This window comes from Ambystoma mexicanum, chromosome 5q (assembly GCF_040938575.1).
Source record: "Ambystoma mexicanum isolate Mex_15411 chromosome 5q, UKY_AmexF1_1, whole genome shotgun sequence".
NCBI lineage: Eukaryota > Metazoa > Chordata > Amphibia > Caudata > Ambystomatidae > Ambystoma > Ambystoma mexicanum.
Genome location: NC_090933.1, coordinates 617,734,874 through 617,762,499, shown reverse-complemented (window position 1 = coordinate 617,762,499; position 27,626 = coordinate 617,734,874). Strand labels below are relative to the sequence as shown.

The 27,626-nt window shown below is 48.2% G+C and overlaps 1 protein-coding gene across 2 annotated transcripts in view; it reads left to right on the top strand.

The window, feature by feature from the left end:
- The window catches only part of NSMAF (neutral sphingomyelinase activation associated factor), a 2,198,666-nt gene that overhangs the window by 838,961 nt on the left and 1,332,079 nt on the right, over positions 1-27,626 (top strand). For both annotated transcript variants that reach the window (XM_069621092.1, XM_069621093.1), the window contains exon 10: positions 21,533-21,662. In XM_069621092.1, coding sequence (XP_069477193.1) covers positions 21,533-21,662 — 130 coding nt within the window. The remainder of the gene's footprint in view (positions 1-21,532; positions 21,663-27,626) is intronic.

Below are 27,626 nucleotides of genomic sequence, written 5' to 3'. Positions count from 1 at the left end.
AGCAGTGAGCACTGGGATAGATTATGCAAGTTGAGCTACCAGAACTATGTCGAAAGACAGCATGCGGGGGGAGACAAGCCAGGCAGATTGCTGGCCTGGTTATATAAATGTGAAACATCACAACCAGTGATCAGGGAAATTAGAGGAGACGAAGGCCAGATTTGGAATAGCCAAGAGGGAGTAAACGAAGAGTTCCTTAGATATTATAAGCGCCTTTATGAGGACATAGGAGAAGATAAGGCCCAAGAGATCAAGGAAACATTAGAAAACATAGGCTTGCCCACGGTAGATGATCTGGAACGGGCAGACCTGGATGCTCCAGTCACCTTAGACGAACTAGAGATAGTGATCCAGCACCTGCCCACATGCAAAGCTCCAGGGTCGGACGGGCTCATCAGCGATTTCTATAAAACATATAAACAAGAGCTGCTCCCCCCGCTGCTGGCCATGCTTAATGAGGCTTTTGAGCGTGGTAGGTTGCCGGAGTCCCTACGGTAGGCGGTGATCCTCCCGCTCTTAAAACCAGGTAAGCCAAGCACAGATTGTGGGTCCTATAAACCCCTATCGATGATTAACCATGACAGCAAAATCCTCACGGCTGTGCTGGCAAACAGGCTTAAGCGAGTCATCGGGAGACTGATACATCCCAACTTAACAGGCTATGTCCCTGATAGGAATATAACTGACAACCATAGGAGACTCCACCATATTATTGACCAAACAGAGCAGGACCCTGGCGAACTGGCAATCGTTTCGCTGGATGCGGTTAAGGCCTTCGACTCAGTGAGATGGCCCTGGCTGCTAGCGACTCTCAGAAAATATGGAATGGGGCCGGGGTATCTAAGGTGGGTTAAAATGCTATATAGTTTCCCAATTGCAAGGGTCAAAACGGGTGCTACTATCTCGGATAAATGGCAACTTAGCAGGGGCACTAGACAAGGCTACTCTTGGTCGCCTATGCTATATATCCTAGCGTTGGAGCCACTGGCAGTATGCCTCAGACAACAATATGGGGAGATAGGGATCCACACGGCGGGAGGCTCCCATCTTATATCCTTGTATGCTGATGACATACTACGCTTCCCAGAGGAGAACCTACAATATGTCCTGGAGGTGATGGAACGATACGCTACCCTCTCGGGCATAGCAGTGAACCCCAAGAAATCCAGTTTGTTTCCCCAGGGGAGATATTGAAGTGTCCTACCGAGAAGCCTACAGGTATTGCCAATACCCTGGCGTACCGAGACGTTCCGATACCTGGGTATTGACATTTACCACACAACAGGAGAAGAACACAAACACAATACGGAAAAGGCAGTTGAAGGTATTAAAAATAGAATGGGATTTTGGTCCAGACTACCCCTGGCCATGATGGGGAGAGGCCCTGATTAAATGGTAGTCCTGCCCAGACTGTTAGACTAAACATCCCATATGTGATCCCCAAGCGCTTCTTCGCCAGACTCCACAGCTTGTGCAGGGGGTGTATATGGCATAACTCCAGGAATAGAGTGGTCCTCTGGAAACTACAAAAGTCATGTGACAAGAGTGGTATAAACCTACCGAATTTCGAGTTGTATTTGCTTGGCGGGACAGCTGCAATATGTGGCCAGGTGGTTGTCTAAGGAGGAAACGGCTGAAGCTAGACTGTTATATAAGGATCCTGCGCCCTACTTTCTTATAGAGATCATGTGGTTGCCTAAGGCGAAGACACTGGGAATGGCGAGGCTGCTGGTGCTTGGCTGGGAGGTGTGGCATAGAGCATGGCGGACCGTGGGATGCCCGGCTCCGCTCTCCATGCAGGTACCGCTAGTGGCGCTATGCGGAGATGACTCACGAATGATAAAAGGGTTGCGTAAATACTGGGAACCGGTGGGCCTGACTACTCTTGGGGACATATGGCAGGAAGGGGAGGAGCTGGACTTTCAGAGGCTAACAGTGGACACCGGAGTGCACAAGGGCCAACATATTACCTATTCTAGAATCATCAGACAGGTGCGAGAAAGGTGGCCTGTGGTAGTGCTAGCGGAACAACCTGATGCTACCATTGAGACGATGTACGACATCTTGGAGGGTGGGCATAAACTATCCCGCATATGAGCTACTGGCAACCAGGGTGGGGAAGGAGTTGTTCCAACTGAGGCGAGATTGGGAATAGGCGGTGGGGGAACCCATGTCGGATGGGCAATGGGACAGAGCCTGAAAGTATCATAAGAAGGTGTCCCGAGACGCGAGGCTCCAGCAAATCCAATTATATATCACTCATAGAGCATATTTGACCCCCAGCAGAATTGCCAGGTTTGGTGGCCCGGTGATACAGAAATGCCCTAAGTGTGGGGAGGAGGAGGCAGGGATGTTACATATGTTCTGGGCTTGCCCGGAGGTGGGAAGGTTTTGGACAGAACTGAAAATGCGCTTGGTAGAGAAAGGTATCACGCTGGAGGTGGAGTCAGCTTGGGCATGCATGCTTGGGGGCTTTCCCAGACCACGCAACCTGAGGCACATTAGCAAGATGAAGTACCTGGCCTACATCCTGGCCAAAAGGAGGATTGCAGTGGGCTGGAAAGCAGCCTACAGGCCTAGAATTGAGATGTGGTGGGCTGACCTCATGAAGTGGGCAGAGGCAGAAACGGCCGCCTGGTATGAGGCGGTCAGCAGGGGGGGGGGGCGAGGAGGTGGGATCCCTGATAGCATGGAGACAATTGGTGGCCTCGATGGCGGTCCCCCCTCCCCCCCTCCCCGGCCGATCATAGTGATGATAACGGAAGAAACAAAGGCAGCGGATACGTCTGAAGATGAACAGGCTGATGATATGGACACAGGGGCTCGAGTTAATGGGGTGGGAGGGGGAAGGACAGAAGAATGTACCCTGTAATGTAATGCTGTAAAACTTAAACATGTAATTCCTAATTGTTTGTGATGTTTGGTGTGTTGTTTAAAATAATAAAAAACTTTTTTTTTTTTTTTTAAACAAGTATGAGCACATTCTGAGAAGGTCACTCTCTTTTCACGCCAGTCTATGCAAGGATTGTGCGTCTCTAACCACGGCATTCCCAGAATTATTTGGAATTGTGGAGCCTTGATTAAGTCGAACACAATATTTTCTCGAGGGCCATCTTGGCCCAACAGTGTCATTTGCATCGTTGAATAAGTTACTGGACCAGAAGCGATCTCTGTCCCATCGACGGTGGTGACTAAATCAGTTGTGGTCTTTTCGCAAAGAGAAAGATTCATCCTTGTAGCCAACTCTTGATCCATATAGTTACCTATGGCTCCGCTGTCAATGTAAGCTCTGACCGCATGCATACGAGACGGTTGCTGGTGACTAATGAGGATCATTGGTAAGGCTAGATGCGAGGTCTGGGAGTCCTTCTCGGTCGACAAGCGGACCTCTACGCTTTTTGGGCAGGGTAGTTTTCCGGCTCTGGTTCAGCTGATCTTGTCGGCGACCCCTAATGCCTTCTTAGGTGGTTTCACCGGACAGTTTCGTAAAAAAATGCCCTGCTGTTCCGCAATATAAACACAATTGCTGCTGCCTCCTATTGTCTCTTTCTGTTTTGGATAATGTCCCCCTAACTCTTCCAATTTGCATGGGTTCGGATATATCTGTACTTTTGGAGATGTTGTCTCTTGGTCTCGCCAGAACCCGATTCTCAAATCTAGCTCGATCCGCCTTCTGGTTCTGAAGTCTGTGGTCCAGCTGAACTACCAGGACTATGTACTGAGCACAGTCTCTAGGTGGGTTGACCACCTGCGCCAAAACGTCTTTTAGTTCGCCTCTCAACCCACGATGGAATAACGTAGTTCTTTTGTCTTTGAGCCAGCTGGTTTCCACCACCAATCTATTAAAGGTTGCAATGTAAGTTAACAGGTCCTGGTTCCCTTGACGTAGAGACAGAAGTTTGTTATCAAAAGCTTGGCCTTGAGAATGTCGGGCGAACAATTTCTCCATGTTTTGCTGAAATCCCTGGATATCTCGGAGAAGAGGATCATCTTGATTAACTAGTGGTATGGACCAATCGGCTGCACTGCCACTGAGGTACGACAGTACAAAGGCCACTTTAGATTGATCATTCGGAAAAGCTCCAGGCCTACATAAGAAGTGTATGCAAACAAAGGGGGGTCTGGGAATCTCTCTACCAGCACGAACACAGCCCAATGACTTGTTCTTGCCTACATAAGAAGTGTAGGTGGCACTGATTCATAAAAACTGCGAACCTTTTAGGGTCTCCGGCAAAGCATTCTGGTGGAGCTAAAGGTATAGCCCCCGGTAGTACCACTTGTACTGGGCTGCTTGACTGAGTTGGGACTGAAGCTCCCCTCAATCCAGGTAACGGCGTGTGGCCAGCTTGAGATTGGAGTAGTTGTCTGGCGAGGTCGTCCGTACGCTCTTTTGCCACAATCCGTTCTCTTCTTAGAGCATTAGTTTCTTGTCGAGCTGAATGCACCTCAGCTCTAAGTTCCCCCAGTAGCTGGGCTAATTGGTCAGACTCTGAGGTTTCCATGGCGCCCGGGGTAGAGTTTTGTGTAGAGGCTTCGCGTTCTGTTACGCTCACCTGGTTTCCACAGGGGCGCCGAACAAAGCTGGACTGCAGCGGTCTCCACCAGCGTGACTCGTAGCAAAGTGATGAGTGACTGCACCTGCCCTTTTATTTTAGTCTGTCTGACATGAAGGAAGATTTGCCTAAAATGGTGAAAGTGATAAATTAACCGTAAGGAGAAGGGCCAACTTCCACCTCCGTGACCTCCCAATGTCCCTTCACTGTGTCTCACCTTAATGTTATGAAGGATGGGCTCTCCATCCTGCGACTGTATGCAGGGGTGCGTCGGGACTCAGGGATCCAGTTAACTTCACTGATCCTGTAGATTTATGGCAGAGTTCCAGACAACAATGACTCTGAGGTAAGTTTATGCCAATCTTAAATAGCGTGGAATGCTTTAGAGTTCTGGTTGTCTTAAAGTTCACTCCTGTACCTTTCTTTGCAGATTCCCCTTTGAGGTAGACCCGAAGAAAGGCGACTCCCTTCCGGATAAGATGAGGTAATGCCAAGGTAAGTTTCAATACTTGCCCGATTAAAAAATGTCTAACAAGTGATATTGCTCTTTCGTGCTATTAATTTGCTGTCCCCTTTTATTTTTGAAGGTGCAGCGCCGCCGGAGCGAAGGTCATGTAATGGTGACTCGCAGAACCGCAAGGGAATACTGCTTCTGGCGAGTATTGTGCTGCGCGAGATTGAATGTCCATTAGCGAAGTGCAGCTCACCTGTTGTGTTCTTTCCTTGTTCTGCAGATGCGGCTGCACTGGGACGGCGATCGCGTGAGAATGCCTCATTGGATCGCATGGACGTACAGCGCTTAGGTGAGTATCACGCTGCGCTACGCTATTTGACTTTAAGCTGGTTCTTACGTAGCGCGGTTAACTGATGTTCCTTTTTCTGCAGATGCGGAGACTCCTGAGTGTTGGCGATGGAGTATTAGGTAAAGCTCTTGTTCTAATCTGTGATCTCTCCTTCCTTTGCAGGCGTGGTTCGCGATGACCAGGACGGGCGTAGCTGAAGACGGGACTGGAGCTGCAGGCACGGTGAGCGTTATGCTGCAGGAGTGCAGAATAACGCGAAGCGTGTTCTGTTCTTCGGGCGTGGTTTAAATAGCTTCCCAGAAGTAGTTCCCAGGTAAAGTAGTCCCTGCACCACACCATATCAAATAGTCCCCAGAAAAAGTAGTCCCTTCAACCAACCTCAGACTGGGCTGTACATGGTTCTGTTACTTGATAACCTGTCTTGTCTGAAAAGGCAGTATGAGCCTGGCGCCAACGGCGCCAGGACTGAGTCCAGGAAGCCATTAGGCAATCCTTTGGTGCCTTAAAGGTCCCCATGGGTGCCAGTACTCTGGGCCGATTGGTCTGCTCCTGATTTCTGGGGGCAGGCACCGTGACACTCCCTCAGTCACTTGTTGTGGTTTTGCCCGAAAACAAAAACATTTTGGGAACATGTATGTGAAAGATTGAACTGTACAATCCCTCTATCTGGCTCCCTTCTGATTTTAGGTGACATATCTTAGTTGGATGATTCTATCTTTGGAAAGAAAACTTGGTTGCTCCGGGCGTGTATGATCGCCAAGAGGATGATACTGAGAATGTGGAAGTCAAGCAGCTTCTTTTAACATTGACGAGTGGGTGGAAGAACTACTCACTGTTTCCACTTATGAGAAGGCTATTTACAAAGATTCAGGAGACGTTGAGAAATTTTGGGGCATTTGGGGAAGTTTCCTTGAGGTATATGGGTGATGTATGCCTAATTATCTGGACTATTAGGACTGGACTGTGAGCTATAATACCAACATGGTTCACTCTTTGATTCATTATATGATGCTTTATTAACCAATAGCAATGCTTCATAATATAATTTTGTTTTGGTTCTTTAATCTTTGCTCTATTTTCTTTTTCTCTTCCTCCTTTATTTCTTACCTTTTTTTTAATGACCTTGGTACTAATTTGATCTGATATATTATTGTGCTTGTTAACATGTATCAGATGATTTTAGGTTTCTTGTTTAGATAATCTATTCAATTGGTGTTATGTTTTTGTTTATTTGAAAATAAAAAACTTTGAATTCTACAATGCTATTGGGGGCATCCACCGTCTCAAAACAGCCCATACAACAGTATTGTCCTCACCATCGCACCATGCCAGCACATTTGGGATGCTTTTCACTCCCAAATTAAAGAGGAGGGGTCTCTTTGCTACGGGCAGTCCCATTGAGTACCATGTCATATCTGTTCAAATTAATCAATTTCGGGCTCATTTCCATTAGTCTATTCATAGTCCGTTAAGATTTGTAAAAAAACCTTTTGCCAATAGTCATGTATCCTAGGACATCCCCACAATAAATAAAAGAAGGATCCAGTCTCTCCTGCTGCCCCACAAACATCCCTCTGCATCCGAATGACCCTAATAGTCACTTGTGGGAGTCTGGTATCTTGGTCCCCCCATATAATACTTGTAGCAACAAAGTTCTCCCCATCAGAGCAATTTTCATTTCCAGATGTGTTCTCTCATTGTCTTCATGTAATCCTTCTTTGGTCACCACAAGAGGTCTAATAATATGTTTGAATATTTGGGGGATCAATCCCATCCACCCAGGTTGATCAGAAGTGGGTTCTTAATGCCACCGGAGTTACTTGGTCTGCCTGTATTAATTCTGTCAGCATTCCTTCTTAGTCCCATGGGATTTCCACCAGTGTATTTCACCAGTGTCAACTACGAACAATTGATTCCCAACAACCCTGCGGGTTACTCTGCAGTTGCAGTGGTAGCAAGAAGATCAGAACCTCATTAAAGGAATGGAATTGAAATACCAAACACTGATGGTGATTACAAAAGACCCTAATCAAAGAGGTTGGAGGGCTTCATTTCAACACAAGTGCATGCAGCGGAGGTGGTCCACCAGTGACGCTCACTATCCTTAAATGGACAGAATTACAAGCAGTTCAGTGGGTGCTGCATGCGTCCAGGCCATGTATCAGTGGTCAGCATGTGTTCATTCGGACAATCGGGTGACAAGAACATGTAATCTCCTGGAGAAGTTGGCTATTTCCCAGCTTACCCTCCACACTGAATCTGTTGGCTGCTTCCATGACCACCAGTCTGGCTTTAGAGCATCCAGAGACACAAACTGCTCTTCTGAACACCAGTTAAGATCTGCTCTCGAATCCTGCTTCTAACTCCCCCTCTGTCCTCATTCTAATCAACTTCTCCTCTGCCTAGAACCACACCACACTGCCTAGAACCACACCACCCTGATTGCACAACTCTGTGATACCATGGGCATCACTGATCAGGTCCTGGCGTGGCTAATCTTCTTTCTCGCCGTCCACCAATCCCAGGTTGAACAGGGGTCTTTCCTCTCCCCTATCACTCATTCTTCTTGCGGTGCCCCACAGGGATCTACTCTATCCTCCTGCTTTTTCAATGGCTTCATGGCCCCCCTGGCCAGGATGATAGCCACCTTGACCTCCAACTTTCAATGTTATGCGGATGACACGCAGCTCTCCTTCAGGCTACCTTCAGGCTACCTTCTGCCTCTTCCTCGCTCATACCTGACAGTCTGCCTGAAAATCAGTTGTGCTGTGCTGCATATGACCTCTGCCTCAATGCCAGTAAGACAGAGATTGTCCTCATCCGGACCCCTGCTCCTGCCTTCCCTCTTTCTCTCTGGCCGGCCTCCCTTGGCCCTGCGCCTCCACCTACCAACGAGGCAAAACACCTGGGGGTCATCTTTGACTCCCCTCTCTCCTTCTCGTCTCACATCAGACATCTCTAGAAGTCCCACTGCAAACTGCACATTCTCAGAGGTATTTTACCCTTTCTCACCTTCCCCAGAGGCTCACTGTCTCCAGAGCCCTGGTCCTCTCTGGGCTGGACTACTGCAACAGCCTCTTTTTCAACCTGCCCTCTTCTACCCTCCGTCCTCTTCAACTCATCCAGAACAGAACCACAAGACTTATCCTTGGCCTCAAGCCCAGGGACCATATCTCTCCAGCGCTGAAATCCCTCCACTGGCTCCCCGTGGCTGCAAGTATTAAGTTGAAGAATCTTTGCATTGTCCACAAGGCTTTCTGGGGTCTGGGCTACTCTTCTCTGCAACTCTCCCTCCCCAAATACTCACCTTCCCGAGATCTCTGCTCGTCTTCTTCCAACTCTCTGCAGGTGAGTCGCTTCTCCAAATAAAGACGTGGGGGGGGATCTTTATCCTTTGCAGGTGCCTCCTTCTGGAACAGCCTCCCTGCATCTCTTCGTCTTGAGCCGGATCTCCTTAAATTCCGGAAACTCCTCAAGACTTTCCTCTTCGCCTCATCCTTCTCTCTCCACCCCCTCCCTTGCTAACCACCTCTTCTGCTCTCTCGCTCGCTCTCCTCTACTTCTGCTCAGTTTTGCTGACTGGCTGCCTGGTGTACCTCAGAACCTCACGGGTCCCAAATTTCCTCGCCAGTCTCCTGCACTTGCCCCCAGGCCTTGTACTTGCCATAGCACTACTGCACTTCGGTTACGACCCATGAGAGTGGTGTCTCTCTGCACTTAACCCATGTTCTGACGGGACTGGGTGCACTTGTCCCTATTGCGCCCCCCTCCCCCCGCCACACACACTTCCTTTTCTGTTCACCTGCATAATCTGAATGGACCATGCCTAGTAAGATCGTTTTGTCTTGTCTTCCCTAGGTCTTCCCCTCCCATGCATGGTTGTGCTTTGAAACACTTGTGTATAAGCGCATAATAATCAGTCAATACCTGAATAAACAAGGGAGTATGCACTCTCACCCTTTGGACAGGTTGCAACGGACCTGGGCCACTGGGCAGAGAAGCATCTTTGGTCTTTAACTGTGGTATATCTACCTGGCAAAGACAATGTCATGGCCAGCAGCTTGAGCCGCAAATGTCCATCTTCGGTGGACTATCCTCTACACTCACAAATGTTTCAGTTGATGATTCATAAATGGGGGCCTCCATGGTTGGACCTGTTCATACCGGGAGACAACAGGCAAGTTTGCTGGTAAGGGGCGCTCTCGACGGGTCCAGACGTTTGGATCCAGGACGCACTGTCAGAGCAATGGCCAATTGGCCTTTTATATACCTTTCCACATTTCCCTTGCTGGAGAGAGTTCTCAGGAAAATCCAGAGGGCCGAACCAGTGCTTTTGCTGGTGGTTCTCGTTTGGACATATATGCTATGGGTTCCCCTACTACATCTGCTAGCAGTGGAGGCCCACTAAATATTGCTGGTGTATCCATCCCCAATTCCCAACCCACTTTTGTCCAAAGCCACGATGAAGCGATTACATCTAGTAGCATGGAGATAGAACAGCAGGTGCTCCAGCGCTTGGGATACCTCAGGAAGCAACAATGGCAGTGAAGGAGGCTAGCGCTTGCAACACTGACAGCCTACAGTTATCACTGTGCTTCCTTTACACCATTGTGGTTTGCGAAAGACTTAGAACCGGTACTGGCAGACTGGTGGATCATATTGGATTTGCTAAAATATGGTTTTGACGTGTAATTAGTGCCGGCAGCATTGACATCTCAATGAGCAGCAGTTTGGACTTTTCGAGGACCTTCGACAGTCCTGGGTTAAGTAAGTTCAACCCTATGTGAATAGGCTATTCAAGAGCTCCCGCCTATAAAAAAAACAGAGCTGCCCAGCGGTACCTCACGGTCTTGCCTCTGGTGCTACAGCAGCTGCAGAGGGCTCCATTCGAACCCCTACAGGACGTATTGTTTACGTTTCTGATGTGGAAAGTGACCTTTTTTATTGGCCATTACAACAGTGACAGGTGTGCGAGCTGGGTGTACTGTTGGTCACTGATCCTTTTTACAGTTTCGGATTTGGTGGTGTTGTGCCTCGACCCCCACTTTATGAAGGTTCCTTTCGTCATTACACATTAACCGAGAGGTCGTTTTGACTGGGGTTTACAGCAACCCCTCTACTCCAGAAGAAGAATCGTTACATACGCTATGTCAGACCAGCCAATCCCATTTGGATCCAGTGGACTACGACTTTTTGGTAATCTCCCAGTCTTTTGGTGGTTGGTAAAAAGCGATTGCCTACTACCACCAGCCGCTGGATTAAGTTGGCCATCATGGAGGCCTATACCCAAGCAAGGACCCCGCACATGGGGCCGTCCAGGGCAGATCCACAAGAGGTATCGCAGCATCATGGGCAGATGCCCAAGGAGTCACCATGGAGGCCATTTGTAACTAGCCACATGGGAAACCCCATCCACCTCTGTGGCTCCTTATAGACTCCAAATGGGAGGTGCGTTTTCCACTGCTTCTGGGACCGCGGTCCTGGCTTCAAGACATTATGGTCAGTGTTTCTAGCGGTCATTAAAGTTTATTTGCCGTTATACTGATTGGTTAACAGTGGTTCTTGTCCGATACTGTGCTTCAAGCGCCGTGACACCTCTGGGTCTGGGCGCTATACAAATGTAAAAATAAAATAAAAAATACTGCTGCGTACGCCTTCAATGTGCAAAGACTGTGGAGAAAGGGAGGTAATGTTCTATTACGAATAGTAATGTTAATTACTCCCAATTTGCCCCCATCACCAAAGTCCATCCCAGTCCCGCCCCCACACTGATCTTCTAGGCTTTGCTGCAGTAGTCAGACGGAGGGGCTTGCATGCGGGGGAATGGAAATAAAAAGGAACAAACCGAGGAAAAGGCAGAGCCTTCAGTGTATAAGGACTGTGGTAATTTGAGGAATTAGGAGTAATGAACTTTACCATACGCAATAGAAAGTGTTTTCTCCCTGCAAAGTCAAATTTGCAGACATGTTAGTACATTTTAGAGTAATAACTGCATTTGAAGGGCTCACATATTTACTCCATTAAGGTCTACAAATGTAAAATTCAATAACCACTGCAAGTGCCAAAGCTATTGGCTTTTGCTAATACTTGTTTTTCATCTACATGGTCTCGTTGAGGAAGGACAGGCGAGCACATGTTTCTGCCTGTACTGCAACCTAATAGAACACGTTGCCTCTAGCTATTTATAATATTGATGCCAATCCGGCCTTGTGAAAGAAACCGAAGAAATTGTTTTTTTCTCAGTATCTTTCTTGCCTGCTGAGTTCATTCATTTGAAAGTGCACGGTGCAGAAAGGCTGCTTGCGGCCGTTATGCACTGTAGAAATAATTAAACGTTAAATAAAGTCAGTGGGTGCTACTTTGAGAAATGGGACAAGTACCACTGCACTCCTCTTTTGATGGATGGGTGAAAAGGGAAAACTGGCAGGTCATCAGAAAACCATTATTATTAAGAAAGGGAAGGAGTTTCTTACAGTGTCTCTTATAGACGGCAAACAGCAGCAGCACTCGTGTCTCCTGCTCTAATATAGTCCTCGAAGACAGTGGGCCTCATTACAACCCTGGCGTTAAGGGGTTAACAGCGCCGTAAAAGGCTGCGGCGCCGTTAAACCCTTAACGCCAGATTCCCACTTTAACGCCTGCTTTTTGCAGGCGTTAAAGTCCAAGGCGCTAAGCGACCTTGGTGCTAATTACGGCACCGTAATTTACGGTGCCGTAATTAGCGCCTTCCCCATTCCCATTGAGCCCCATGGGGCAAAAATGGGAATGGGGAAGGGGCAATGGTGAATGGGGATTTACCGCCCCGCCAACCTTGGAATGGGGCGGTAAATCTGCCATCCACCATGGCGGAATCCGGCATGGACCATGGCGCTAATAGCACCATGGTCCTACGCCAGGGTTGTAATGAGGCCCAGTGTAAACTTAAAGGAAATGTTGAAATATTCCATAGTAAAAATGAAAAATTAAGCCTAGGAGACAAGAGGACCCTCCAACCAGAGTAAAGCAAACCCAGGTAGGAAACATTTCTCTTACAGCGTTTAGGGAAATTCTAAAACTTAACAAAAGCATTGGACATTATTACGCCCCCTCCTCTCCTGTTGTGTACCTCACCATAGGCTGTCGCCTTTGCTAGACCTAAACAGTACTAGTACTATATTGTGATTTCCCCAGAGCTGACATCTCATTCGCTGCAATGGGGCAGATGTTCTCCTTTATCCAACATATTAAACTAAAATGTTTGGGTCAAATTCTAGGCACTGATAGCCCTGCCCCTGGCCTCGTGATGCCCTCTTTCCTCGGGAACGCTAGTAAGAACTGCCCAGGCAGGGGAGCATTTCAGAAGAAATGTCCATGCACAAGAGGCAGACGGAATGGAGGGAGAGTGAGCAGTACATCTATACGTCCCGCAACTCTACCCCATTTAGCTCTTATACTAAAAAAACAGCCATCAGCAGATGACCACGCTGGTGCGCTTTCACCGCAGCCTTTTAACGCAAGCACCAGTGTCAGGGTAAAGAAACGACTGCCCCTACAATGCCAAAAGCAGGCATCCTATGAGTTAAAGCTAGACCTTCCGTTGACACCATCATCATGTTCTGTTCGAAAGCCTGGGTTCTGCGAGCTAAAAAGGCCTTGCAACTGGTTCTTCCGACATCATGTTTTTATGGGCCAATTCGACGCTTTGCAAGTTTTTTCCCACTATTGGACCCAAGATGAGTGTGAGAAAGCTATAAAGCCTGCCCCCAGTCCCATGTTTTCCTTTTTTTTTAAAATCAAATTATTAGCATTTTGTTAAGAGGTTAAGGCACTTGAAGAAAAAAGATGAACAGCATTTGCGAAACCATCACTCGCCTTGTCCTTACGGTGCATTCATTAACCCCCCTCGCCCGCGGCATGTTACCCTTACATCCCCAATACTACTTTCAGAGGAGATTGTGAGCTCCTTCGTCCACTAGCCCCAAGTCTGAGCACCATACTTTGCAAAAAACGGTACCCCTAATTCTCCAATTTTTAGCCTGGACTCATTGGGAATGTGTGTCGGGTGTTCCATCTCACAGAGCATCCTGACCTTCCCTAGCCATTCCCTTTCCATAGGGGCTTTACTCCGCTTCCAGAACTGTGCCACACTGTTTCTCTTACTTATCCTCCTCCCATAACCCGAACAGGAGCCCCCATGGGGATAAACTGCGTGTGATCCCGTCAACCCCTATAATCCAGGAAAGAACCTCCCTCCACTAAGTCTGCATATGGGCACAATCCCACCACATGTGATAGTCTGCGCTGGGGACCCAACACTTCCAGCACTTCGAGTCTGCTCCTGGGTACATTTTAGCCATCCGGATAGGGGGGAGATGCCAACGGTGCAGGATCCTGCATTCTGAACTGGAGGGAGACCATGGGTTGGGAAACCCTTCTACACATGGTGGCCCATAGTTCGTCCGATATGTCATTCTGCAGGTCCTCGGCCCATCTCTCCCTGGCTTTTGGCACCTGTGGGGACTCCGCTTTCAGAAACACTTTGAAGATGCTTGCTATGCGGCCCTTCGTGTCTCTCCCCTGCCCCCCCTTGTAACGGCAGAGATTTGAAAGTGGTGAGATCCTGTCTCAAGTTGTGCCCCCAATGGGAGCCATAAGCACTCCCTTCAATTGCAGATAGTGGAAAGGGGAGAGCTGGCCAATATGTAACAGTTCCTCCCTAGTAAGCCCTGCCTCCTACCATTCCTGAAATTGCTGTGGGTCCGATATGAGATTCCTAAACAGGGGGGCCCAGATACAACAGAGGGGAGGGCCAGGTCGTGATCCACCTTGTCGCATCCCTCCCTCCAGATTGACCACAATACTTCCAACATAGGATGACGGAGCTGGTATCTCCCTTTGCTGGACCCACAGCCATTTGCCCAGGGTATCTGGTGCAAGGATTGAGTTGTCCATTGCAACCCATTGCTTCTCTGATTGCGACTCCATGTGGTCGACTAACACCCACAGCTGGGTTGCCCTATAGTATGTCCCCAGGTATTGGAGATCTCTCCCCGCCCCTCTCCTCCTTTGTTAGAATGAGGGTCCCATGTGCTATCCTGGGCCTCTTACCCGCCCATAAGAATTTCATAACTCTACGTATCACCATATCTAGGAAGGGCGCAGAGACTACCACTGGGAGCATCTGGAATAGAAACCAAAATTTGGAAGGATGACCATTTTGATACAGTTGAGTCTTGCCATCCAGGACAGGTTAAGCCTAGCCCACCGCTCAAGATTCCCCTTTATTTTCTCCCATAACAGGGGGACGTTCCTGTCAAATAGGTCGCCAAGGTCTTCTGGGATCTCCACCCCTAAGTAACGGAACCTATCCCCCTGCACCAGAAGCCCAAGTTCTTTCATGTATTCCCCAATCTGGGTTTTCCCGGCCCTATTGGGTATGCAACGGATTTACAAAGGTTCACCTTGAAACTTGACATTCGCCCATACACCTCGAGCTTTTCCAACAGGGCCTGGGGGTGGGATATGTATAGGATGTCATCATCCGCGAATAGGCATAGCTTATATTATTCCATCCCCACCCGAACACCACAAATTCGATCATCAGCCCAGACATCTATTGCTCATGGTTCCATGACTAGCGCGTACAAGAGCGGCAAAAGGGGACACCCCTGTCTGGTTCCCCTTCCCAGCCACAACGGACGCGACTCTTCCCTGTCACCACCACTCTTGCCCTGGGGCTGGAGTACAGGGCCGCTATCCAACTCTCCCATTTCTCACCCATCCCAACCAATGCCAACACCCCTTTCATAAACGACCAGCTTATGCGGTCGAAAGTCTTCTCGGCATCCAAGGACAACATCAGAGCTCCCGTTTTCTTTAACCATGGGTGAGTATAGCACATGTAAGGTCTTGCGTAGATTGTCCCCCCCCCTTCCTATTCTTAACAAAGCCTGTCTGGTCCGGATGGACCAATCCGGGGAGAACCCTCACAAGTCTGGTGGCTAGAACCCTCGGGAAAATCTTGGCATTTACATATAAAAGTGAGATGGGTCTGTACGCCTGACAGTGCATATAGGGTCCTTACCTGGCTTAGGTATGACCACTATTCTGGCTTCCAAGATGGTGGAGCAACCCTGCCTTTTTCGCAAGAGGCATTAAAAAAACCCTTGCCAGTGTAGCTGCCAGCAACTCCTGGAATTGTTTAAATAAATCTGTGGTGTACCCATCCTCCGTCGGGGCTTTACCTGCCTTCAGTCTACCTACGGCGGCCTCTATCTAGAACACATTCCTTGTGTTCTCATTTTGCTTGATCTCTCTTCTGCCTTTGATACTGTCAACCATACCATCCTGCTCAACCGTCTCCATGATAACCTGGGAATCACTGGTCAGGCTCTGGCGTGGCTGACCTCTTTCCTCTCTAATCGACCCTCCCAGGTCCAACTGGGGTCTTTCCTTTCTGACATCTTTTTCTCTACCTGTGGTGTCCCCCAGGGTTCTAACCTCTCCCCCTGGCTTTTCAACCAGTATCTGGCACTTCTCGCCCACCGCATCGCCGCTCTCTGCCCCTACTTTCAGTGCTATGCGGATGATACCCAGCTCATTTTCAGGCTACCTCCGGCCTCCTCTTCTCCTTCCCTCATCTCTGACTGTCTTTCTGCTATCCAGGACTGGTGTGCCACCAATGACCTCTGCCTTAATGCCAGTAAGACGGAGATCCTACTCATCGGCACACCCACTCCCTCCTTCCCTGCAGCTCTCTGGCCGGCCTCTCCTGGCCCTCTTCCTGCTCCTACCTGCAAGGCAAAAAACCTTGGGGTCATCTTCGATTCCACACTCTCCTTCTCTCCTCACATATCTGACGTCTCTAAGAAGTCACACTACCAGCTACACCTCAGTATCCTTCCCTTCCTCTCCTTCCCCCAGAAGCTCACTGTCTATAGAGCCCTTGTTCTCTCGAAGCTGGACTACTGTAACAGCCTCTATTCTAAATCTTCCTGCCTCTACTCTCCGCCCTTTGCAACTCATCCAGAACAGAACTGCGAGACTTGTCCTTGGCCTCAAGCCCATAGACCGTATCTCTCCAGGACTGAAATCACTACACTGGCTCCCAGTGGCTGCGAGGATCAAGTTCAAAACCCTCTGCATTGTCCACAAGTCCTTCTGGGGCCTTGGGCCAAAATACCTTCAACTCCCTCTTCCTAAATATCTTCCTTCTCGAGCTCTTCGCTCATCCACCTCCAACTCCCTCAAGGTCAGCTGCTTTTCCAAACAACGAGTTGGTGGCAGTTCTCTCTCCGCTGCAGGGGCCTCCCTCTGGAACAGCCTTCCTGCCCCCCTGAAACTTGAGGAGAACCATCTCCGGTTCCGGAAGCACCTCAAAACCTTCCTCTTCTCCTCCGTTTTCTCTCCCCCTCTCCCCTGCTAAAGTTACTAAACTGCACTGAATCTGCAACTGGGCCACTCACCTTCTCGGTCCTTGGCCCAGCCACTCTCCCCTGCACTGCCTCCCTGGCACCCCCTGCACTACGGGACTGTCTGTATCCCTACGGCCCCTCCTTCCCAGCACTTATCTGCACTTACTCGCACTGCCACTAGCTGGCCCTTGTTACTTTCCTGTATGCTATTACCCTGTACTGCACTTTCCCCTCTCCCTTTCCCCTTGCACTTCTCCCTTTCCCCTCCTCCCTTGCACTTGCGCGATCTGAATGACACCTGGCCTAGTAGGATCGTTGTATGTCTCCCTTTGTTTTTCCCCCCCTGCCTCGTCGCGCCTTGAAACACTTGTGTATAGGTGCGTTATAAATACCATACCATATCATATCATATATCGTATCATATCTACCTCTTTACCTGTGACTTTGGCCTCTAGGGCTGCTAATTCCCCAGGGGTAAGCTTTGGGATTGCCAAGCTATCCAGGTATGTCTTGATCGCCTGGTTCTCTGGCTCTGGTGCCCTCCTGTATGGCTCCATGGCTCCTCATAATACTCCGCAAAACACCCGGGCATCCCACCTTGTGGGCCGACCATACCTCCCCCCTTTGTCTCGGATCCTCTCCACCCTTCTGTTCCACTCTTCTGTCCCCTCTTCTCCCCCTGACCCTGTTTGCCAGCAGAGGTCCCACCCGATGTCCCCTCTCATAATACTGTTGTTTAAATAATCTCAATTGCTTCAAGACCTCCCCCATGAGCGTGGCTTGTAGGGCCTTGTCTCGGATGAGATGGAGCAAATCAGTCCTGTCCACCCCCTCCTCCACTGAGCTGTGCCCTGAGTCCCTGGATTTTATCCCATAGCTTACTCTCAATAAGCCCCCTCTCCCGTTTTCTCTGGGCCCCCTCCACTATTAACAGTCCCTGTATTGTGGCCTTTGCGGCTTCCCACAATTTGTTGGGGTGGGCCTTCCCTGTCTCATTGACCTCAAAGAAGGATTGAATTTCATTCCCCAGGTACACCCTGAAAACCGGTTACCGAAGGAGAACATCATTGCAGCGCCACCCCGGGCTAACCCTTCTTTTTGCTTCAAACTGGCAGGACGCCATCTCCATTTCATGGTTTGACCATGTGACTTTTTCCACTATGTGGGGATGTCATGTCCCCTGCTTATTCTCTGGGGATTAATAGTGGGGCTATACTTAGTAGGTAGAGTGGGTGGGGGTATATCCTCCCACCTGGGCGTGATAATCCCTCCACAGGTCCGCCCGGAAGTGGTCCTCGAGGAGGGCAGTGAATTCCCTATTCTCCTTTGCCACGTGCTTCAATACTCCCCCTCGCGCTGACCTCCAATCCGGGGTCCTTCACCAGATTGAAATCGACCCCAACTAGAACATGTCCCTCACCCCATTCCTCCAGTGTGGCAAAGACCCTCCTAAGAAAGTGAATATGGCCTACTTTTGGTGCCATCCACTTGGCCCTGACTGCCAGGAATCTGCCTCCAAAGCCCCTCTTAATTTGGGGCCCCTTCATGCAAAAGGATCTTGCCAGAACAATTCCTTCATCTTCCTTCTTAGAATCCCTGTTGGAAGCCCAGAACATTTGTCCCACTGTCCCTTTTCGCAGAGGACATTCCATCCCTTGTTTAAAATGTGTTTCCTGCAAGAACAGGACTGATAGCTCGAGGGACCGGTACATATTGTAGGTCAGGGACCTCTTATTTGGTGAGTTCAGCCCCTTGAGGTTGAGGGTCGCGACCTTCAAATCAACCATATCCCTGTATGAGAAATTTGCCTTTGCCCCGGGTCATTGTCCTTTCGTGCGTCACAGATGCCCATTGTTTGCCAGGTCACCAGGCTGTGTGGAGATTAACGGTCGGCCAGGCCGTCTTTTCCCCACTGAGCGAACCCATGTCCGGTGGGGCATTATCTCAATCGCCCCTCTATCTCCAACAATTTGTTTTCAAAAACTCATCACTTCAGGGGCGGCGAGTGCAGAACCCTTGGTTTCCTTGATCGCCTAGAGCTGCCATCTCTTTTGGTCCCTCTAGGCTGAGTGAATGCACTTTTGAAGCGCTCCCTCAGCTGTTGCTCATTCTTTTTCCAGTTGCTCCTCCTCACTCTGTAGTTCTTTTAGCAGGTTGTCCGCGTCCTCGCCTTGATGCAGTATGTAATTTTCACCCTTGAGTTCGAACATGAGGGTGAAGGGGAAGCACTAACGGTACCTCACTCCCTTGTCTTGAAGCCATTTCGTTAGGAGCCTACATTTGCGTTGTGGATCCAGGGTGTAGGCGGATAGGTCTTGAAAATCCTGATCTGCGCTCCTTCTCACATGATTGTGTCAAGCACCCTTGCTTTCTGAGGGATTTTCTCCTTATCGGTGTAGTAGTGGCACTTAGCCACCACCGAGCGCAGCCCATCACTGAGCCCTGCACCCCTATGGACCCTGTCAAATGTAATGTCTCTCTCTGGGGAGGCCCCCAGCAGGTCCCTCACTAGACGCAGTAGGGACTTCTCAAGTTCCTGTGGGGTTTCTGTCTCCCAGCCCGGGAGCCCCAAATATGTAGATTATTCCTCCTCTCTCTGTTTTTGATATCGTCAACTTTGGATCTCACCTCTCGGTCCCGACGCTAGAGTTCCTTCAGTCATATCTCTACCTCTACATCGCCTATGTCTACGGCGCGGTGAGAGTATTCCAGGGCCTCCACTCGGTCCTCCACCTACGTTTGTTTGTTTATTATTTGTAGTGTACACCTAACCCAAAGGTAGCAGGGCGCAGAGGCAACACGAGGATTTTAAAGCTTCGGTTACAGGGAGCAAAATAGATGGAATCCAGCTCGGGTTACATTGCTAGACGCACAAAAAAAAAATTTGGACCACTACGACAGATTATAATTACAAAAGATATACAATATTTACAGGATATATAGTGTGTCTTGGCATGGAGAATCAATTGATATACACAATTTACAGTATTTATAGTATAGCGCAGTAGGAAGAACGTTAAGTGTCCTGTTCCTTGAGCCAAGAGATGGTGTTGGATCTGAATTGGGAGTATGGAAGGTCTTCCCTGAGGGATGGTGGTAGGGACTTCCAAAATTGTGCTGCTTTAACAGGAAAGCTGTTCCCTCCAGACATGATGCGTTTGAATCTTGGCACTAGAAGGAGGTTAGAGTTGACTGTTCTGGAAGGATGGCAGGATACCGGTCTAGTGAATCTCGTTATCAAGTATTGAGGGGCAGCTTGGTGGAGGCATTTGTGGGTCAGAGAGACAGATTTAAGAAAGATTTTGTCTTTCGTTGACAGCCAATTGACAGATCTTCTAGTCTCTGAGATGTGGGCTTTCTTCGGGAGGCTTAGAGCAGCTCTTAAAGCATTATTTTGTAAGATTTGAATTTTGTCGTGATGTATTTGTTGCTGGACAGGGGGGCGCGCTCACTCGTGCCCAGTGAGCCCTGGACGTCCGCCCTAAATCCTTGCAGTTCAGATAGTACAGCGTGTATGTCCTGTTGTATGTCCCCCATTGCCCCCCTGTTCATTCCAGCCTCTCCTGCCATTTTGTTTTCAGTCTTTTGCGTTCCTCCTGGTATCACTGCAGCGGTGTTGTCCATGGCCCCTCCCTCTTTTTCCTCCTCTTCTGAGAGGTGTCTTCGGCCACAGTCTGTGGTGCCAGGGGCTGAATGATGGTCCTGTCACCCTTAACGCCTGCATCACTGCAGTACAACCAGATGTCCCTTGTGACACTTATGGGGAAGGAGGATCCCTCCCGTCTTCTTGGGGGGGGGGGGGGGGCCCGGGATCCTCTTGTCTTATCCTTTGCCGGATCCGAGTCGAGGGGCGTCTTCCACCTCACTGGGTCTAATTTGTCTCAACCTCATTATAACAGTGCCAGTGCTTCCTCACGTGAACTTTTGTGCAGGGTGGAGGAGGCCTCAGCGTGGCGTGAGCGGGCCTCTTCCTCCTCCCGTTTCTTTTGGTGGCTAGGATTTCGTGCTGAGGGAGGGGTTCCTGCTATGCCGCCTCACGGGATCTGTAACGGTGCTGGCTCGCCCCGCAATAATATATCTGCAGCGGGAGGGGGCGGAGTACTCTGCGGTGTTGCGCAAGCGGGTCTCGTCCTCTCCCCACTTATTTAGAGCTGCAGCGTATCGGTGGGGGGAGGGGAACATGCCTGCCATCTCCCAATCCAAAAAACTGTGCTGCCGCTTCCCTGCCATTGCTTCTGCGCTTGGGTGGGCTTTAGTGGAAGTGGGGGTGCGCCTTACTTGTGGTGGCTGGTGGGGCTCTCCCACTCTTCAGTTTCTGTGGGCTCCGTTGCAGCGGGCTTCTCCACTGCTGCACACTGCGCTCTGGAAATGGCGCCGGAGCCCCAGGCCAGCTTGCCATCGTTATGCGGGCCTGGGTCCACAGGTCTCCCCTAGCCCACCGGGGGTCACACCAAAGTAGGGGTCGCGTACCCACTGCTGTCTGCCTCCTTTCCTTTCACCTTGACGCGCTCACAGAGGTATTATTGTTGCTTTGTAGTCTGGCCGAGCGCGGAGCTCCACACTCATGCAGACATCTTTATCCACAACCCTGGTGGTCTCATGTTTTCCTTTTAACTACTATGGCAATCCTGGCACTGGTCAAAAAACGTTTAGTGATTTGTTTGAGGTGAGTGAACTATATTTATATGCTTTCAAAGACACAGATTCTGCCTTTTGTTATCTTCAAACAAATAACTTAATTTTGCCGGTCTTTGTTGATATATCTGGTAATTGTTTTTCCTAGGTTTCACAATATTAATGAAGTATCACAAATGGAGTGCAGCGCAGAGATGGTGACCCCTTTGGTGTCCAATCCGGGGCATGTTTGCATTACTGACAAAGGCCTGTATTTTCAGCCTCTAAACGGTTATCCTGTAAGTGAAAAAATGTTTGTCTGTTTATTACTGTGGTTGCTAATCTCTAAAGCTATATTTCTTTCTCAAGTGGCAAGTAATTTACTGTCTCTGGCCGTCACCCTCCTGGATTAAACTATGGCAGAGATTATTTCAACATGTGAAATCTAAAATTGAAGTACAGAAATCTTTAGCCATGAAATTGTGACTCTCTTTTCAAATTTGTTCTATGAAATAGATCTCTCATTGCACAATCTATTCATGGTTTGTTTATTATAGTGGCAATTCATCAGAGCAGTAAAGGATCACAGATGCTAAACGTGTCCTTGCACATCGGCGTAGCACCCCCACCTTACTTCATGTTAAGACATTGTACACTAATATGAACACCCCCCACTGACACCTTCCATCCCCTCTGTTGAATTGCCAATTCATTTGCCTCAGATCCTGCCAGATATTTGTAATTTGACCAGATGTCCTTGGGTCTAGATGTAGGCACCACCATCTCACCATATTAGTCTTCTTGATCCCGACAGTAGACAGTGTCCAGAATCCATTTCTCTGTGGATTAACAGCAAACCTTCAATCCAGGCCATGGACACACAAATTCTGTCCAGTACCACTAACAACCTCAGAAATCATCTATATTGTTTGTGGATTGTCTTGTACCCCAAAAGGCCAGACAGTAAGTACATGCATATACTTTCCCCTGCAGTGTCAGTCGTCATTGAAAACCCCTACCCTCATAATCTCTTGAAGTGGGGACATTCCCAAGCCAAATAAAAAAAAGAAATCTACATCCAAATGGAAGCATCTGTTTTAGGTAGTGGGCATGTCTGGAAAACATCTATGCTGGGTATTTGTAGTGTGGTAGGTCTTGTGATTAAATGGAGGTTTATCAGCTTGCATCTGTAATTCAAGAGTACACTTTTGGTTTTCTTGCAAATATAAACATAGCCTACCTCAAAAGAATTGCTAAGATCAGCTTCTCATTTTCCTCTGGAGTCCCACTGGGATTTCTTGGTGCTGCTACTAATAATGGTGACGCGTAAACTGGAAAGCAGGCTACCCTTCTTCAGTGCTCCATTGGCATACTCAATTGGGGGCAGGTTAGAGGTTGGACAAGGAAGCCACATAACGGGGACCAAAAAGCGGTCTGTAGTATACAAACACATTTACAGTTTAGGTGGCTCCCAGATGTTTAAATGTATCAAGCAAGATAAAGCAGCGAGCATTTTAAGATTGCTAAAAAGAGTGATACCTGCTCTCTTCGTGACTTGAATGTAACCCGGTATAAATGAGATGGAAAAACAAGGAACGTCTAAGAATGGGACGAGGGAGACCTACGGGCCCCGTAGGCCAGAGTTGCCCACGCCAAGGGTTTAGAGGTCCCGTGTGTCCTGAATCCCATTAAGAACAGTGGAAGGGAGGGAGGACTGCTGATCGCTCTTTCAAGCAAGCCATGTCGTGTATCCAGTGCTTAAGTGTTTCAGTAGGGTAGGGAATGTGATCCTTTAACTAGTACTGATGTAGGTCAGGCATGGACAAACCTCCTCATAAGGGAGAGTTGAGGATATTGCAATCCACCTTAGCCTGCTTTCCTGCCAGGATTAGTTTAATAAGAATATTGAATACTCTTGCCAAGAAATCTTTGGTTAGGAGCACCAGAATGTTTGAGAACAGATGTAAGAATGAGTAATTTTAATAGGAGCAATTCTGCAGATTGACAGTAGTTTCACCATATTTTCCATATGATTTTCTAATTTTGCAAAATCCACTCTTATGTTTAGGTTTATTCCCTGCTTAATCTCTACCATTCACCACTCACAGCTTTTAAATTGTGTCTGGTTCCTAACCCAGGGATCTCAAACAAACCTCCTCTGAGTCAAGGGAAATATTTCAGATTTACTTTGGTTAATCCACATCCCTGTGAATTCACCGAATGAACTCACCTCACCCATTAGAGAAGCTAGGTATACGTAATCCCTGACAAAGAGCATTATGTCATCCACGTTTGGGGCTTGTTACAGATGCTTTTTTAACTGTGTAAATAAAGAAAAGGACCCTTTCCATCATGCATGTTGCACAGCTGCACCATAAAAGGCTCCACAAATATGGCAAAGAGAATGGGAGACCAGGGACGACCATGTGCCATTCCCATTTGGAAATAGTTTGAGGTCCACCCATTGGCACAGATCCTTGCCGCAGGCTGTGGGTATAACAACTTAACTAGGGAGAGGACATTTTCACCCACAGCAGACCCACATAGTACTTTGTAAAAAGGTCACTAAACAGAATCAAAGGTCTTCTCTGCATCTAGCATTATGACCAAGGTCTGGATTGATCTTGTGCAGTAGAACAAACAACTTGTACCTTGTGGGGGGCTGACCTTCCATGAATAAAACCGGACTGGTCTGCAGGAACAGTAAAGGAGAGTAGCCTTTTTGCTATGCCTTCGGTGAAGTTTTTGTCAATATTAATAAATTAAACTGCGATTTATGATGAGTGTTCTACTGGTAGATTTTTTAGATATAAGAATTAATATTATAAGGAAGACCTGGTGAATGATGGCAGTATTCCAGAGTCTATTTTTTTTTTTTGTTCTTTGCAGATGCGCTGGCAAAGCATTTACCTCTTTCTGAGACTCTATCCTCTACTATTTAATATCTGTACCCTCCCTTTCATTCTCTCACTTGTAAACCCCCTCAACCATGGTTCATGCCCCAGCTTTGCTCAAGGCGGCATATTACCCGACACGCCGAGCGTCGCTGGTGTAAGTCTCATTCCGATTATGACTCCTCTATTCTTTCTGCCCTCTTTAACGCCTCTTCTTCCCAACCCTGTTGTCTTTTTCTTTTTTTAATCCGCTTTACATAATCAAGTTCAGTTGCAAAAATAGTAATCATCACATTAGGCAGTAGAAAAGAATACACTTACTCGACATCAAACAGGATCCTCCCATTGTCTCCCCTAACCCCTGCTACCTCTATGAAGTCCTCCCACTCCTTCTGTCGCCGCCATAACACTCCGAGCCGTAAGAAAAATGTTTTGGCCCCCGGCTTGTGTGTCAGTGCTGGATAATTTAAATCTAAGACTAAACAATTGATAGAATCACACTGCGCATGTACTCCAAGGAATTTTTTATATGAGTGGAATTGGTGGATTGGTTTCAGCCTGAAACCAATACACCAATTCTACTCATATAAAAAATTCCTTGAAGTACATGTGCAGTGTGATTCTATCAATTGTTTAGTCTTTGATTGTTGGAGTCCCTGAGCAGGGGTACCACGCTCAGATCCAATCACCCACGGCAGTATTATTATCGATTACTCAACAATATTTTGCCTCAGATTGTCTGTATCTGACTATTACCTGTATAAGCGCTGTGGCTTCCAGTCTCTCTCTGCCTGGTTCTATTTATAATTTAAATCGAACACTGGCGACCAGATCTCAGAGAACCTGTGGAGCTGGTTGTCTATGGAAGCTGTATTTTATTTTCTGCCACCATTATGTCCCACACTTTAGCCCACCATAGTGAACCAATGGGCCCTTTTCTGCTTTCCAAAATCTAACAATGGTGATTCTCGCTGCTACTAATAGATGGGTGAGCAATTTGGCAACCCTCCTGATTTCTTATATACTTCCTCTCAAGGATCCCCCAATAAAAGGGCCATCGGATCCATGGGCAGTTGAACCTCTGTTATGTCTGCGATGGTCGTTAAAGATTTTCTCCCAATAAGTTTGCATAATTGGACCACATGTGAAAATTGGAACCCTGAAGGCCACATTTACGCTAACAGCGAGGATCAATGACATTTTTGATTCTATGTAATGAAATGGGGGGTGGGGAGGGTTAGTACCATCTACAAGTCAGTTTAAACATACACTCCCTATTGGTGACACATCTGGAGGAGGAATCATTTCAGGCCCATATATCTAGCGAAGTGTGGGCCTCAAGTGACTGACTCGTCTCAAATTCACAAGTATTCAAGTACCTCAGCCTAATCACCTGCATTTCCGTTCTCAGAATCTTATATAGTCTTGAGCTACAACCCTTAGCGGGACGGTCCCCAATAATAAGCTCTAGGGCACCAGGAGTCCGCAATGCTGCTTGCTTAATCTAAGGGTGGACAATCCAGTGCCTAATTCGAGCATATCTGAACCTTTACCTTTCTGTGATTGAACATTTCTCTTTGCAGTCGAGAAAGGTTATACACCATGTTTCTCTGAACCGTTTGAGATATGTAGTAGACCCCCTGGTGTCTATGACATATCTCAGAAGTGAGATGTTGATCTAAGCCCCGGAGTAAAGCCTGGATTATTGAGTATGGGGCTGGTGAAATGGCTCAGCCCTACAGAGATTTCTTTAGTTCTCAGTCCCCTTTCCCAGTACTGCAATGTGATTTTGGTGGATAAAGATGCACTCCAGTACTTTCGGGCCGTATATGTCATGTATGGTAAAGCATACAGGGACGCTTTAGTCCTTGTAAACACATTTTCGGATTGGAGGGTCAACGTTCTTGAATTTCGCAATGCGCAAGATTTGCGCTGCAAGGTTATATTTGGCCAAATTAGGCACGCCCATGCGTGCATTTCCCATCATAACTGCCCTTGCTATTTGGGTCCCTCCCCCCCATATAAATCAGGATATCCTGTTATGTAGTCGTTGTAAGGCCGATACCAAGGTCTTAACTGGAAGGGCCGAGCAGCAATAGAGCTACCCAGGGAGATAGGGAACAGGTTCATTATTTCTGCTGTGATTCTGCCCATTAGATAGATCTCCTGTTTTCCCCATCAGTTCAGGTCTCCCTAAAGCGTTGGGGACTGTGAGAAACCTGACAGTATTCTCTCACCTACTGGATCTAGATCTTCCATTCGGGTGGCCAGGGAAGTGCCATTGCTTTTCGATACCGACCCTGGGGGTGGGCAAGTGAGGGAGGATCACCTGAGTGGAGGGTCACTGGGGATTGGGAGGAGAATGCCCAAGGGCTAGACATGGTATTCCCCCTTTCCCAATTATATACCAACCCACTCTCCCTCAGCCTTAATGGGGTATTTCCAAACACACCCCTTCTCCCCCTCCCCATTTCCAATAAGTCCTGGGACGAAGAAGAGGCGGGAGCAATGAGGTTTACCCATAGAAAAAACATAGGAATACAAAGTGAGGCCTACCATATAACACCTTTGAATTGTCCTACTAATAGCCAGGCAAGGCCAAGCACTTTATTCTGACTACTCACACTACTCACACCGGACTCCACTTGACTCTTTACACTAGTATAAAAGGTGTGGGTCTGCCAAAGAGTATATGCAAACTGGGATTGCTGTTTGGAACGAGAAGGCAGCATCACAAGAGACCTGGGAGAAACGGAGGAGAACGGGATGCTGAGATGCTGGCCCAGTGTACCAGAGGGGTCGCAGTGTGGCAAAGGAGCTGTCTCTGTGAAGCCGGAGGAAGGCAAAGTGCTGCTTATTGGCCGTGTCCAGGCCAGTGCCCGGTCCCATGTGACATGTGTTGGGCCCATGGGTGCATGAGGGGCAGATGTTGAGATATTGAACTCAGGCCCCGTACCCCAAGGAGCTGCTTGCTGGCGCTGCACTGTCTGGGTGAGTCTCGCTAGGTGAATGAGAGGAAGCCAGGCCCGTGATAATGGCTGGAGCGAGAGCGGCAGCTTGAAAGCAGAAAGTAAAGCGGTAGGTGAAAGAAAAAGAAAGCAATAAAAAAGCAAAGCGCGCAAGGGGCACAAAGCGAAAGACAGTAAAGTGAGGGTGCAAGAAACCCAAAGCAGGAAAGGGGGTGCCTTGCTGAGTGCTTCTAAAGTATTGTGTTGTGTGCTTTTCTAATTTCTGCCTTTTCCCTCCCTTTTTCTTTTTTTTAAAAAACTTTTCTTTATTGGCAAGTAGTAGTAGCTGGCACAGTACAGGTTACAACAACAACACACATTACATATTTAAAACATGAATGATAAAGGACAGATTTAACAG